Source organism: Monosiga brevicollis, genomic scaffold (assembly GCF_000002865.3).
Source record: "Monosiga brevicollis MX1 MONBRscaffold_9 genomic scaffold, whole genome shotgun sequence".
Lineage (NCBI taxonomy): Eukaryota > Choanoflagellata > Craspedida > Salpingoecidae > Monosiga > Monosiga brevicollis.
The window spans coordinates 781,062-796,098 of NW_001865046.1; the positions used below are offsets into that span (position 1 = coordinate 781,062).

Below are 15,037 nucleotides of genomic sequence, written 5' to 3' on the forward strand. Positions count from 1 at the left end.
ATGGCAGTGAGCGGGGACGGGGGAGGAGAGAGAGATGGAGATAGAGTTGGAGATGGAGAAGGAGAGGGATGGAGAGGGATGGAGACAGGGGAAGAGGCGGAAAGATGGTGGTGGGGAGGGGAAGAGAGGCTGTCTGGTGCGAAAGCGACGAGTGTCGGCCGACTGCTTGACCGTCACGCTTCAGTCCCTAACCTTGCACTTTGACCTCAGGCTGTGTCCCTGTAGCATTTCCTGCTGTCTCCTCTTCGTATCTGAGTTTACCAGGTGGGTCAATCTCCGCCTGCTCTTCGACTGCGCCCGCGCATGCCGTGGCACAACCCAACCAGAAAGCACACACAACTTCTTTTTTTTTTTTCTCCTTTTTCTCCTCGTCGTCGGGGATTCAATCTGCGGGCACAACAGGAACCGCGGTGTTTTTCATCTTGGTGTGCGTGTGTGAGTGTGTGCGTGCATGCGCGTGTGTGCGCGTGACAGATCATCGGACCGTGTGCTCCGGAAATACCAGCAGGGCGCGCAGTTGGCACCGGCTCACCTCGTTCTGGACGACGGTTCTTGTTTTCAACCCAGGTTCTCAAGACGCACGTGTGTGCTTCACAACGCCGCGTCATGAAGTTGGTCTCCCTGTTGCATCAGGCGCGTTTCTCAGCACGTCTGAGCAGCATAGCTGTAGCACCCACGGGTTCTCGATTGACGTCGCCATCAGCACTGGGCTGGCTCAGTCGTTGTCAAGCGCTGGGCAGTAACAGCCGCCGCACCTGGGCCTCAGACGCCAAAGCGGCCGAAGTCACGGTCGCGGATGCGCCGCAAGAAGATGGCGCTAATGGCAAGGTCGAGGTGGGCGGCAAGGCTGTGCGTCGTGGCACAACCTCCCAAGGTCCAGACGTGCACGACTCGCCAGACATTGCTCGCTCCATCTTTGATGCCGTCTGGCGCCGCCTCGAGCGCGAGCATGGTCGCGCCAACCTCCGCTTCCCCTCGTACGTTTCACACGGGCGTGCTCAGTCGGGTTGGCAGCTGCTTGCGCTGGCCCATACAAAGGAGGTTTCTAGGAAGAGCAAGCCATAGCGAGGGCACGAGCAAACGCTTGGGAGTGTGTGTGCGTGTGTGTACGCCAGATCCGAGCGCTCACGCATGCCATCTTTCGCATCGCCGGCTCTTTTGCTCTACCCTCGGCAAATCCTCCTCTGTTCAGGACCATTGTCTACCTGAACGGCGCCCCCGGTAGGCCTCCTGTCTTCCCCTTTCTCGTAGCAACTGTACTGTACTGACGTCTGGCGCCACATGCTGATGGTATTTGCCTGTGCTTTGCACCTCAGGCTCGGGTAAAGGTACAATGGCCAAGTACTTTGTAAACGAGCTTCACCTCAACCACATTGCCACCAGTTCCCTGCTTCAGGTCAGCCAAGATTCACTACCCCTACGCCTGCGCTTCGGACTCGCTGGATAAATGCTGTATTCAATTCGATTTTTGCTCACCCCTATCTAGACACCCGAGGCACAAAAGATGAAGAGCACTTCCATGTTGGTCAACGACTCGGACGTAATTTACGCTGTCTTCAGCTCGCTCCTCAATTCCAAGCATCGCCATGGTGTCGTTGTCGACGGATTTCCCCGCACTCGTGTGCAGGCATGTTGCTGGCTTCTCCTGCCCGCTTTCTCTGCTATTTTTGTGTCTGCGTGAGCAGCTCGTCTGGTCGTTTCTTCTTCTGCCCCGCAGGCCTTGCTTGCTCTTGCTGTTTTCTTACCGTCATACTTATTTTCTCGCGAATGGCGATGCAGGTTGAGGTCATCAAACAGCTGCAGCAGCGCATGGCCGAACTCCATCGCGAATTCTTCCACACGGACCTTGCCACACACTTTCCACGTCCAAAGTTCCATGTCAGTCGCTGTGCAGGCTTTTTGACCTTACCCCAATTTTTATAGCGATTGGGGTCTAGTCTTTGTCGCAGATTAATTTTGCCTTTTTACGCACGTGTGTCTTGCGTCCGGTGCACCGGGGCCGGTAGGTTGTCATGCTGTACATTGGTGAAGAGGAGAGTGTCAAACGGCAAATGAAGCGTGGCGAGCAAGTCGAAGAGCACAATGCACGCGTATGTTTAGCTTGATTCCGATCATAAAGTTTGCACCCGCTTTATCTCGCCTTAACCACTAAACGCTTGTGACTTGAACCGTGGTCCTGGCGCGCGGCTCACACTTTGCTCTGGGCTTGTCACGCGTCGCGCCGTGCAGGTGGAAGCTTCGGGTGAGGGTCGGAAGGTGGAGAACCGCACAACGGACATTGACGAAACGCTGGCGCGCAAGCGCTACCGAATTTTCCGGTATGCCTTGGCTTTGGACGCGTTGATCGGCCCTGTTGCATCATTGCACGTCGGTCGAGCCGTTCAGCACCACCTGTGGCTGTGACCCTATGACTGATGCTGGCCTGCGGCGGTGGTCCGCGTTGTTTCTACGTAGCGAGGAAGGTTACGAGCCCATTCGGACGCTGCGATCACTTTTCAATTACCACTTTATCGCTGCCGACGGATCCATCGAGGAGGTACGACAGCATCAAGGTTCTGTTGCCGCGGTCCCGGATGACAGCACCATTCTCAATGGCATTTGAGCCCCATGCCTTCCATGGCCAGTTTGAGCTTGATTATTTGATTATTTTGTAGTTTCCCCCTTTGTTTCCGCTGCGTGTGTGACTGCTGTTCTGGCTGCTTGAGCGAGGTGGCGGCTGGGGTTTGCTATCTTGGGGCGAGCACTCACTACGCTCCTTTCAAATATGCTTCTGTCGTGGGGCTACAGGTGCGCGCGCGTGTGATGCGCGAGTTTGCGTACCAGAGCTCGCTGGAGCTGTCGGACGCGACCTTTGCCCGTCTACAGACCTTGCCTTCGGCGGAATCCATCTCTTTGCACTTTCGGGCCAACCTGGTGAAGGAGCTGGACCAATATGAGGCTCGTTCTCCGGAGCTGGTGGATGAGTGCATCACAATTATTCAGCGCGATTTCCTGCCCCAGATCCGCCTCTGGTACGCCTTCTTGGTTGGCAGCCAAGACCAAGAGCTTGTGGCCTGCCACGCAAGCTAGGGGAGATTGTAGGTGCCCCACACCAACCGCTAATCGACGCTTGGGGGCGTGTGCGTGTGTGCGTGTGCGCAGCCAATCAAGTGGTCGAGCCGTCGTCAAGAGCTATCACGACATCTTCCAGGAGCGGACCCGAGCGTTGCGAATTGTTGTGGCCATTCTTGCGGAGCGCGGTACGTGCATGCAAGCGGGGGAGGGTCTGATGTGGCTGGGCCGATCTTGGACAAGACCCGTTCATTGATGCTGCTGCGTTTGGACCACAGGGTTTGAGGTGAGCGTGCGTCGCGACGAGGTGCACATTCCGCGCGAGGTGGACGAGCACAACCGAATTCTCAATTACACGAGGTGAGTCGTGGCAGGCATGTGGGGACCTGATCTAGCCGACCTGATGCTTCTGCTTTGTTTCTCGATGTAGGAAATACGTGCTGTTTGACATCATGTTCCCCAAGGCCAAGATTTAAGAAACTGTGCGTGCACAGACAGACACGCGCGCGCGCGTTGTCACATTCTACCCCCAGCCACCCGGCGAGGCAACGGGTCTGCGAGCTCCTAAGGATTACTCTAGTGTGTGTTTTCTCCCAGGCCCAGTCAGCCGACCCCCATCAGAATTCAACCGACTCTCTGTATGTGTCCTTTTTCTTTGTTGCTGAACCATCAAGCAAAAAACGGGGCAAACATTAATCAATAGTGGACCGAACGCGGCAAGTTACGAGTGTCCCTCTTAAAAAGTTCTGCGGGCCAGAGGGGGCTGTGAACCGCGGTCCTTGGATCCTTCTCTTTCTCATTTTGACCAAACCGGTGATGTCGCTCCAAGAGTCCAACGGGTCAAGCGGGTCAAGTGGGTCGAGAGTGCTGATGATGGCAGCAACACGCACTTGTTTTTGATGCTCATGGCGATGAGTGAATCTTTTGGAGGCCCGGGCGATATCGCGAGAAGGTGGGACAAGGTTGGTTCTCCCTGTGTCGCGAAGTAATCCAATCGAGCCCATGAAGAGTGGTTGAAATCCAAGACTCCGGACAGAGTATGGCCTTGCGATGTCGCAGACAGAGAGAGGGGCAGAGAGGGCACACAAAACAAGAGAGGGAGAGAAAACGAGCGCATGCGTCAAAGAAGAATGAAAGGGAGAAGCAGAGAGAGGGAACATCCAGCGAGCTTTAATAGAGAGACAAGACATAAGAATTAAAAGTTACATGTGTACCCACAAGCTTCAGCCGCAGGAATGGGTTTCGATGGGGTTCTTGCAGGACCCATCACGAGGAGGATTATCAAAGGGATTTGTGCGCGTTGTGAATGGCTCGAAGCCTTTGTGGGAAGGACATGTGTAAACGTGGTCAAGCGGATCCAAACGTAATGGGCTCCATGCTGAAGGAAAAAAAGGGCAGCCGCGCAGCCGTGAATGTGTAACGGGACGAGGCGATATACGGTTCAAATGGCAGTCCAATGGGCCGTCGCCTTGCCAAACGGCGGTACCCCGAACATGCGGGCAGCCCAAGAGCTTTCTCTCCCATCATGTCTTGTCACTCTCATCTTTTTTGGTTCGAATTCGTCCTGAAGTATCACGTGCCAGTTGATCTAGCCTTCCTCCAAGAAATACCACCCACACAGCTGTAAGGGAAACTAAGGAAACTAAGGAAACTAAGGAAAGGAACGCAAGTAAAAGTAAAGGAAAAGCCCCTTTGCAGTTCTGCGCATGCAACAACGCCCCTCTGCTTCGCTGCTTCGTGATATGTGGCGACCTTCCCTTTGGCCAGCCAGGTCCTGACTCGTTGGGAGGTTGATCGACGTCATAACAATATTTTTTATTTTTCCCTCGGGGCCTCGCTCATTGTCTCATCACCGCCACCCGGCTGCCATTTCTCCTCTCACCGGGGCAGCATAGTGATTGAACCGCGTTCTTCCTGCCATTCCACACAGAGCAGGTGAGCTTCACATGGTCGTGCCTTGATGCGTGGTTGCGCCACCTACCGCACACACACACACACACACACACACACACACACACACACACACTCTCTCTCTCTCTCTCTCTCTCTCTCTCTGTGTGTGTCGGTGTCGCTTGACGATACTTGAGTAACACATCTCCACATTGTGCAGCGCGACGACATCTCCCAGCCGTCGTCATCCACACACACACACACACATGCTCTCTCTCTGAGTCTCTATCTGTCTTTTTGCGCTTTCGCACCCCATGGTTCTGGTTGTGCCCCTCGGCCTGCCGTCCCAAACGCCGGCGCCAAATGTGTGTGTTGTGTGCTCGTCCCCCGACATCACATGATCCGGTTGCTGGTCTCTCTTGTTTCGTTGACCTTCTTTCTCCTTTCTTTTACGTGCTAGCGCCCCCCGACCATCCATCTCATCTGATACCTGCCCCCATCTTCTCCAAACGCCTTCGGCCGTTCTCTTCGTTCAGCTCTAGGTTAGACCCCGGCCTCAAACGACTTGCAACCTGCTTCTCTGATCGACTTCCCAGTCCCAAGGCGGGTCCTCAACCCCAAAGGGTCACATCAGGTTCGTCAGAGCAAACCGCGCAACAGGTCTCCAGCCGCACCCCATACACACACACACACACACACACACACACACACACACACACACACACACACACACACACACACACACACACACACACACACACACAAAAGTTTACTAGTTGGGTTGCATGAAATCCGTCATCAACATGGCGAACCCCCACCACCTGTTGAGCTATAGGCTCAGCGACATCTCCCCCAACACACACACCAACACACGCACGGCGCTCTCTCTCTCTCTCCCTTCTCACACACAGGGACAGCGAGAGAGTCACTCGTTCTGTTTCGGTCCTGCCCAGGATCAGGCCTCGCTTCGGTCCCATCGCCATTGTGAGTCCACCTTTGCGCGTTTTTGTGTTGAGTTGTCCAAACCCCCGCCCCCCAGCAAACTGTCCATTTGTTTACTTTCATCTCCCCGACCCACCATCCTGCTCTCCCATTTCCTCTCGTGCCTGCCATCCATCAACCAATTCCATCGATCAGCACACCTCATCTTCCACCAACTGCTTGCTCTGTACCGTGCCGCACGACGCGCGGCCGGGGCTGCCCCTCACCATGTCGGCCTCCGCTGTCATCCAGGACTTGCTGCCTGAGGTGTCGGTGCCTCCCTGCAGAAAGCATCGCACCATGACGGCCCCACTCCACCCATGCCGTCTGGCCCTGCTGGCCATACTTCTCCTTGCCCTTGTCACCATCCCCTCCACGGCCTTTGGTGGCGGCGGCGGCGGCAGTCGAGAAGAGTGCGATGAAGGAGAATATCTCGGGTATGCAATCTTTTTGTGGACAGTGTCTGTAGTGCGCCACCCTCGCTTGACCTCATGAACCTTTGACTTTTTCGGGTTTGTGCACTTGCCACCTTGCCCATCGTGATCACACACCACCATGCTAGTCGTTTCTTGATCTACGAGCGGTGCTACAGTACGTTTCAACAACACGGCAACTACTGATAGGCTCGGTGTCCGATGCAACTCACTTTCGCGTGCCTGCAGCCTGTCCTGCCAACTCCTATCAGGATCAGGATGATCATCGTTCTACTAGATGCAAGTTCTGCCCCGCCGGCAAATACAACTCGCCCATCTACTACACCTCGCAGGCCAATAGCATAAACGACTGCAAAACCTGTCCCTTCGGCCAGACCAGCAATGGCGACAGGAGCAATTGCTATGTAAGGATCGGCCCAATCACCACATCCAGCAGCAATATCAGCTCACATGTGTCTGTACTGGCCTGATTGTTCCATTCATACAGAACTGCCCCGTTGGCAAGGTTGGCGCCGAGGGTGGCACATGTGTGGATTGTTTTGGCAACTCCTACGCCGACGAAACCGGCCTGGCGTCCTGCAAGGACTGCTCTACAGGTGGCTTCGTCGTTGTAGAAAATTCAAACGGTCTCAACGTTGGCTGTGAAATGTGCGACATTGGCACCTACCAGTCGGGTAACGATCACACTCAATGCCTCACTTGCCCCGAGGGTAAGCTGGCAACTTCCGAGGGCGCCACGGTCTGCTACGACTGCGACGGCGTCATTGTTGAGCAGGAGGGTCAGCTCCGCTGTGAAGTGTGCGCCGGTCGAGTCGTGGACGGAACCTGCGAACCCTGCGCCCAGAACGAATACCTTTCAGGCACTTCGTGCGTGAGCTGTCCTGTCGGCCACATTCAAAGCGCCACCGATGCTTCCCTCTGTGTGCCTTGTGCAGCTGGCACGTACCTCGCAGTCATCACCGAGGCATCGGAAACCACCTACGAGTGCAAGGCTTGCCCTGGGGGTACTTATTCAGCATCTTCTGGTGCCACACAGTGTACCGCCGTCTCGGCTGGTTACGTGGCCAGCGCCGATCAAACCAGCCAGATTGCCTGCGGCCTCGGCATGTACTCGAGCGGTGGTACTGACACGTGCCACTCTTGTCCAGCTGGCTCCATCTGCGGTGCTCAAGCTTGTTCAACCTGCACGGCCTGTACCCTTGGTACTTCATACACAAACGATGAACACATTCAGTGCTTGACTGCGAGCTCGTGCGCCAAGGGCAGCTACATTACCGCCGCTGCTACCACCTCAAGTGACCGCGAGTGCGACTTTTGCCCAGCCAACACTTACAGTGACACGCGCAACGCTCCGTCTTGCACCAGTTGCCCAACCGACACCATCTCTGGTGAAGGAGCCCAGGAATGCTACACGAGTGCTACCGCGTGCCAGCCCGGCGAGTTTTACAGCCAAGAGGCCTCTGGTTGCGAAGATTGCCCCGCAGGTAAGCACTTTTTGTCGCGTCTCGAGCGCACGCAACCACACCCCACACGATACAGTCCACAACCGTCCTTTGTATGCGCTTTCTTGCAACTCAGCAACACGCATGTCCCTTGATAGGATCATACACCAGCGGTGCTGGTCGCACATCGTGTGACAGCTACGATAACTGTCTTGCCGGCCAATACGTGACAGCCACTCCCACGCCAACTTCAAATCGCGCCTGTGCCGTTTGCCCTGCGGGCAAATACAGCGACTCTCTCAACGCGGCCAGTTGCACCATCTGCGATGCCAGCATTGAGTACTGTCCGTTCGCAGCCACAGCAGAGCCCACTGCTCAGCCTGCCCCGTGTGCAGCTGGCTCTTATCAAGCCGTCGGCCCAACCAGCAGTACGGCACGTACTTGCGTGGCTTGCTCCGTGGAGCGAAGCGAGTATCAGCCCAACGGAGGCGCGGATAGCTGCCTGACGCTGAGCACGTGTGCACCCGGGCAATACGTGACAACGTTCGCCACCTCAAGCACCGATCGTGCTTGCAGCAGCTGTGCTGCTGGCTTTACGGCCACCACCAACACGGCCACGCAGTGCAACACGTGGACCACCTGCCGCGCCGGCGAAGTACAGACGATGCCGCCCACTATCACCTCGGATCGTGTCTGCACGACCTGTGCCTCAGGCACCTTTGCTGCCAATGCAACCTACTGCCAACCTTGGTCTGATTGTCCTGCGGGCTCGTATGTCAACTACGCTCCCTCTACCTACCAGGACCGCATCTGCCGGTCCTGCACTGTAGGCACCTTCTCCACGACCGCAAACGCTGCCACCTGCACGCCAGTGACCCCCACCTGCAACGTGACCGTTTCTTGGGAGGTGCTGGGAGCCTCCTTGACCAATGATCGCATTTGCCAACCCGTTGACGTGTGCAATCCGACTGGGAATAACACCGAGTTGTGCACCTGCCCGGGCGAGGGCACCTGCTCTCAGTGCTCCTATCAAGGTGACTACAACGGCTACCTCCTCTCGTCGATTGATCAGATGCCCAATGCCGCCACGTCGTCCGATCAGCCTTCCGAGTGCGTGTCTTTAACTGGCACTGGGTCGACCTCAGATCAATGCGCCGCTCTCTGCGAAGCCAGCAGCGATTGCGTCGCCTTTTTCCTCTATGACACGGCCACAGATGACGGCCAATGCTGTCTCAAGGCCTCCTTTGATACAGGTGTCATGCAAAGTCGAATTGGTGGCTCCTTCTTCCAGCTGCTTGCCTGTGACTCGTGCATATCTGGGTATATATCCGAAGGCCTTGGCTGCACAGCGGCATCCCTGGCCCCCAACTTCACTGTGGCTGTTGAAACACTTTCTCTGAACATGAAGGTGGCTGAGGGAACCGTTCTCACCCATTTTGTGGCTACGCCTCGCTCTTCGACCAACGAATCACTCTCCATCACCTATGCCATCAGCGCCGTCTCGGACTCGGCATTTGCATCGGCCTTTGCCCTCAACAGTACCACTGGCGAGCTTTTGTTGGCCTCGAGCGTTGACGGCAGCCCAAGCGTCTTCACACTCACCATCCAGGCCAAGGACAACCGCACCGAGTGCCGCCTCGACGAAGTCCAGCAAACCGCGGGTGGCTGCGTCACGACCAAGACGGTTCAGGTGGCCGTGGTAGGATTTGCAGGCTGTCCTGCGATCACTCGCATGACCAGCTACTTGGGCGAGCGTCAGAGCGTGACCGTTGATGTTGGAACCATTGCCCTCCCACCTACCATCAGCAACCTTTTTAGCGTCGAGGTTACCCAGCCCCCCTCGTATACGCTGGCCGCCGGCGACTACCAGGTCACGTACAGCGTCGTTGAGGCGATGGATGTGGGGGCCCAACCTACTTGCGCCTTCACGATTAGTATCGTGCAGGGCTTTGAACTAACGGCCTCCCTCATTGCCCACACCTTCTCAACAACTACCCGCAAGGCAGCCGATTACATTGCTGAGAAGAGCCCGCGCGTGGACGGCGAGCTCATCCTCTCCTCCTTTACAGTTACGACGAACCTATTGGACAACGACTTTGCCTTTGGCATTGCGGGGCCCAACCAGCCTTTCAGCCTGGACCTCCCCGACGAGCTCTCGGCTGCGCTCCGGCTCTCACTGGTGTGGTGTTCTGAGGGTACTATGCCCTCCTCGGGTTACAATCTGCTTCCTGCGGAGGTCTCTCTCAATGGCGCTACTAGCGAGCTGACTTTTACAGATGGCGGCTCGGGCTACACCGATGACCTTGCCTGCTTCCGGGTCCAAGCTACATCGCAGACCTTTACCGGCCGCATGTCCTGGACGACCATCGACGTGAACATGCCGTTCTCCAGCAATAATCCCAATGCAGTACCAGAGCCGACTCGTCGCCGCCGTGCCTTGACAACATATTTCCCGGCTGACGGATCGTCCGTGTCCATGCAATACAACTCGACCGATGCCGGCATCTTCACCGAGGAGCCGGGGCCCTACCTGACGCTCTCCGACATCATTCCGCCCTACTTCCTGGGCTGCCCAGCCAATCAATACGCCACGGCCTTGGCTCCCAATTACACGGTTGCTGTCACTTGGACAGAGCCCATCGCCTTTGATAACGTGGCCCTCGACGAGGCCACGTTGCAGCGCAGCCATGCCCCCGGGGACTACTTTTCCGTTCTCAACTCCCCTCACACCGTGACATACGACATTCGCGACGAGGCGGCTCTCGCAGCGGAGACGTGCTCTTTCCGCATCTACGTGTCGTACGAAGAGGACCCCGTCACCGGGTTGGCCGCGGACATGGTGGCACAGCCCCGTGGCGTGATTGTGGATATGCCACAGTACGATCCCAGCGTTGTCGAGAAGGTTGCCCTGTTGGACGCAACGGCTCAGCGCCTGCCGTTCTCTTCCAATCTCGGAACGAAAACTGGTCTGCACTTTGATATCAACACCAAGGGCAGTGACCCCATCATGATCCGCCAGACTGAGACGCTACAGGCTTACTTCTTTAGGTTTGATCTCACTTGGAACTCGGCTTCAGGTGCCCCCACGGCCTCGGGCGCCACAGCCACCTTTGAGCTCGTTAACGAGGATGGCTCAGAAATCTCGTGCCCCGAACTGCAAGGCGTTCAGCCTCTGCGTGGCAGCACCATTCGCATCGATCCCAACTCTGGTGCCATCGTCTTTCAAGCAAGCTCCTTGACTTATGACTGCGCAGTCGACTTTGACACGATCACAGTGAACCTTGACTGGCCTGCCGTCGATCTGGGCACCTCTCAAACTCACGTGTACCAGCTCACCACGACAAGCAGCGTTGATATCATCCTTCTTCACGATGGCACGGAGTTGGAAGTCGAGGATGGCCTGCGCGCAGCGGTCATGTTTGACGACATTCCCCCAAGCATCCGCAGCTGCCCCACGTCAACCAGCTTTTCTGCTGTGCAGAACACCAACTATGGTATTCGTTCCTGGACCCTGCCAGTGTTTAGTGACGCGCGTGGGGTGCGCTTCTTGCGTCGTTTTGGCCGCTTTGGCTCCTCAGGTCCTTGGGTTGAGCTCGTTGATGGTGTCAATGCCGACGTCAGTGGTCGTAGCGTTCCCTTCTCGGTGGGCTCAACCACTGATCAGGTGCAGTTGACACTTGAGCTGGCCACGGCCCCAGCCTTTAACATTCTCTACGAGGTCGAGGATTGGTTTGGCCTGACCAGCAACTGTTCCTCCTCCCTTCGTGTCATCGACACGCAAGCCCCCGACCTCACGCTGCAAGTCATGAATACATACAACCTTTCAGCCAACTCAGCCACCGTCACCGTTGATCGCGATGACTTCATCTTGGACATGCAGGACAACGCCAACTTGGGCGTGTCTGTTGTGGAGCCACAGCCTACCTTCGACCTTGGCGTGGGTGTGCACAGCGTAACGGTGCGCGTCCTCGATGCCTGGGCTCGCCAAGCAACCGGCACTGTGGTCATCAACGTTGAAGATCACGTCGGGCCTACCATCCGATGCTTTGCGCCCAATCTCGTTGAGACGAAAACCGGTACCACCCGAGTGGTCAACTACACCCGTGCCGAGGCCTCCGATAACGATGCCGTTGCCAATCTGACCTGTTCGCATGAACCTGGTGATTCATATCCCATTGGTCGCACGGCGGTCGTTTGCAACGCAACAGACATGTCCGGTAACTTGAACTCGTGCGAGTTTGTCGTTGTCGTGGATGAGATTGCCGTTCAGGAAAGCCGCAACGGCACCCTGGCGTCGGCCTCGAATGCATCAAGCACCATGACGATTGGCGTTGCCGGAGCGGTCGCCTTTTGCTTGGTATTGGTGATCGTTTTTCTCGTGCTGCGGGCCCGTTCCCATGCGCGCCGACCCGCCGACTGGAACTCAGTTTTCAACATGATTGAGCAGTTGAAGAACGGTGATGATGTTCGCATTCCTCGCGAGCTCAAGCGTGCCAATCTGACCATGCTGGAGGAGTTGGGCCGTGGTGCCTTTGGTTTGGTGTACAAGGCGCTCTTTGAGGAGTCACCCAATCCTGGCTTTTTGGTGGCCGTCAAGTCTCTGCATCACACTGCCGGGGTGTCAGACCGCCAAGAACTGTTGGAGGAGGCGGCCGTCATGGTGCAACTAGATCACCCCAACGTTGTCAAGCTGGTGGGCGTTGTCACGGTCGGCGAGCCGCTGCTTGTTGTGCTGGAGTACTGCGAAAAGGGTAGCCTCAAGTCGTACCTCGAAAACAACCCGGATGTGTCCGAGTCACAAAAGATTCGCTTCTGCAAGCAAATTTCCCTTGGCATGGAGCACATTCACGAAAAGAACTTTGTTCATCGTGATCTGGCCGCGCGTAACGTGCTGCTGGATGCCCTCATGCGATGCCGCATTGCTGACTTTGGTCTTGCACGCGAGGAGAATGATGGTGCCGATGCCTACTACCGCTCGCGCTCGGGCAACTTGCCGGTTCGCTGGACGGCGCCCGAGGCTCTGGATGAACGCAAATTTAGCGAGTCGACAGATGTTTGGGCTGCAGGCATCCTGTTCTACGAAATCTACACCAAGGCTGGTCTGCCATACGACGGTTGGAGCAATCAGCGCGTTTGGGTTGAAGTGTCTGCAGGCTATCGCCTCCCGTGCCCCGAGAGCTGCTCCAAGGCGGTTTATGATTTGATGTTGGCATGCTGGGATGAGACGCCCGGTTTCCGCCCGTCATTCGGCAAGCTGGCCGAGCAATTGTCCGACCTCATCACCGACGATGTGGAGGGTGGCTATCTCCGCATCAGCGATGCCGATAGCCAAGGCACCTCAGCGCAAGGCTCGGAGTTGTACGACAACGGCGGCCAAGCAGAGACGCGCCTTCAGCAGGTCACCTCGCGCGTGGTGACCAAGGATGACGTTGGGCAACGCGTGTATGTGGAGGGTTACAACACGATGGGAACTCTGATGTTTTACGGCCCGCACCAAAGCAAGGCTGGCCTGCGTGCGGGTGTGGTACTCGACAAACCTATTGGCAATAACGATGGCACTGTTGGCGTAAGTGTGCCCTCGGGTCTTTGCTTTCAATTTTCATGTGCTTGTGGTTGTGGAAAATTGCTGCCCCTCTTACCTTTTGACGTATCTTGCCTGGCTCCCCTTTTTCTCTTGATCACAGGGTCACAAGTATTTTGATTGCCAGAGTGGCCACGGCGTGCTGGTCAATGTATCCAAGGTCTCCCTGGCAGAGCCCCTTCAGCCTGAAGGAGAAGATTTTGCAGCGCATTATGATATGGGCAACGGTGAAGATGAGGTCGATACGACGGAGAACTTTAGCGATGCCCATGCACTGTATGATATGGGTCAATCAGAGAACGTGATTGAGGAAGATGAATCGGAAGAACCTCCCTCTGGCTTTTCCACGCTGGATTCGACTCAGCTGGATACGGCACAGGCCACCATTGGCACCGATGCGCCGGCCCTTCAGATCAACCAGATGTTTGAAGAGTCGGCTCTGGAGGGCCTGACTGCGTTTGGCTTCGATGAACCTGATGATGTGCAAATGCACCAGCGGGAGTCAGTGCCCACGCACCCATCAAGCACCGCCGATGTTGGTCGTCGCGTCCTGGTCGAGGGATACGGTGAAGGCGTTCTCAAGTACTTTGGCCCGCACATGACAAAGCGGGGCCTGCGTTGCGGTGTTGCATTGGACGAGGCCATCGGCAACAATAATGGCTTCATCGGCGACCATGCCTACTTCACCTGCCCTGATAAGTGCGGCGTCTTGGTCATCCCCACAAAGGTGACTTTGTTGTAAGCTCGCTCTATATGATTAGCATGCCCGAGTTTGTTTTGCCGGCGATGCCTATTGGGCTCGGTTCGACCTCATCAGCAGGATATTAGAACTGCTGCTGAGGGTCTCCCATTAGTTGTTCGCTTTTTCTTTTTTTATCCATTTGGTGTCGATGTTTTCCATTGAGTGTGTTATGTGTTATTGCATGCGTGGTGTTTTTCATTTGGCTTGGGGAGTTTAGGATACGAATGATTTTTAACCAATTGATTGATAATGAGCCCAACCCAAAACTTGAGCATGCCCCTTCCGACGACCGTAACTCAGATGCGCCAAAACTTCTAGTGCCACGTGGCCACCGCGGCCTCAAGGGCCTGTCGCAGTCGTTTGACCTATGTATTGTTCATGAACGTGTCACGCCATTCATTTTGATGAGTTTCGGATATAGACAAGTGTCGCTGCTTGGTCGATTGCAGAGCGATGCAGAGAAGGGTTTAACGGTGCGAACCGTGGCCTGATGAGTAGAATTTCCAGCAACGTTGCCGTAGATGCCATCATAGTCAAAGTCTCGTCCATCAAAGTCAGACAAATCGTACAACTCTTCGGCCTGTAGCCGGGACCAGTCCACCTACGGAAGCCAGCAAGCACTTCCTCAGCGGTTTTTTTTTTGTTTCGTTTTCCAACCACACGACATGTTCTCCAGGAGCAGCGCGAGAGATCAAACGCAAACGAAGCCACACCCGCATGGTGCTGTTGTCAAAGGGGACCCAGGCGGTGTAGCGGTAGTTGTGATCACGGATGGTATAACCAATGTAGTCAAACTGCGAGACGTCGACATATGCACAAGCGTTGCTGTTGCATTGGCTTACCTATGAACGTGTGTGAGTGATTCAGCCATAAAGCAAGGTTGCATGATTGCGCGGGTATCGCCCCCCCCCCCCCC

General features: G+C 55.9%; 2 protein-coding genes and 1 pseudogene across 3 annotated transcripts in view; 2 read left to right on the forward strand and 1 right to left on the reverse strand.

Moving 5' to 3' along the window:
• Window positions 1-215: 215 nt before the first annotated feature.
• On the forward strand, window positions 216-3,527 carry MONBRDRAFT_32330 (uncharacterized protein; the record flags this gene model as incomplete). Its single annotated transcript, XM_001745500.1, has 13 exons — window positions 216-264; window positions 568-977; window positions 1,193-1,221; window positions 1,317-1,396; window positions 1,487-1,540; window positions 1,780-1,878; window positions 2,007-2,090; window positions 2,230-2,318; window positions 2,455-2,536; window positions 2,788-3,011; window positions 3,142-3,239; window positions 3,330-3,411; window positions 3,482-3,527. The coding sequence occupies exons 2-13, from the start codon at window positions 607-609 to the stop codon at window positions 3,525-3,527; spliced, it is 1,338 nt and encodes a 445-aa protein (XP_001745552.1). The 5' UTR covers window positions 216-264; window positions 568-606.
• Window positions 3,528-6,222: 2,695 nt separating this feature from the next.
• MONBRDRAFT_44297 lies at window positions 6,223-14,376 on the forward strand (annotated as a pseudogene; the record flags this gene model as incomplete). Its single annotated transcript has 5 exons — window positions 6,223-6,359; window positions 6,634-6,760; window positions 6,844-7,840; window positions 7,957-13,364; window positions 13,483-14,376. Coding segments are annotated over 5 exons (7,563 nt in total), but the record flags the coding sequence as incomplete, so codon positions are not given.
• A 59-nt stretch (window positions 14,377-14,435) lies between these two features.
• The window catches only part of MONBRDRAFT_25248 (uncharacterized protein), a gene marked incomplete at both ends in the record, with an annotated part of 3,460 nt that continues 2,858 nt past the window's right edge, over window positions 14,436-15,037 (reverse strand). Inside the window, 3 exons of the mRNA XM_001745645.1 lie at window positions 14,436-14,486; window positions 14,603-14,722; window positions 14,835-14,963. Coding sequence (XP_001745697.1) covers window positions 14,436-14,486; window positions 14,603-14,722; window positions 14,835-14,963 — 300 coding nt within the window. The remainder of the gene's footprint in view (window positions 14,487-14,602; window positions 14,723-14,834; window positions 14,964-15,037) is intronic.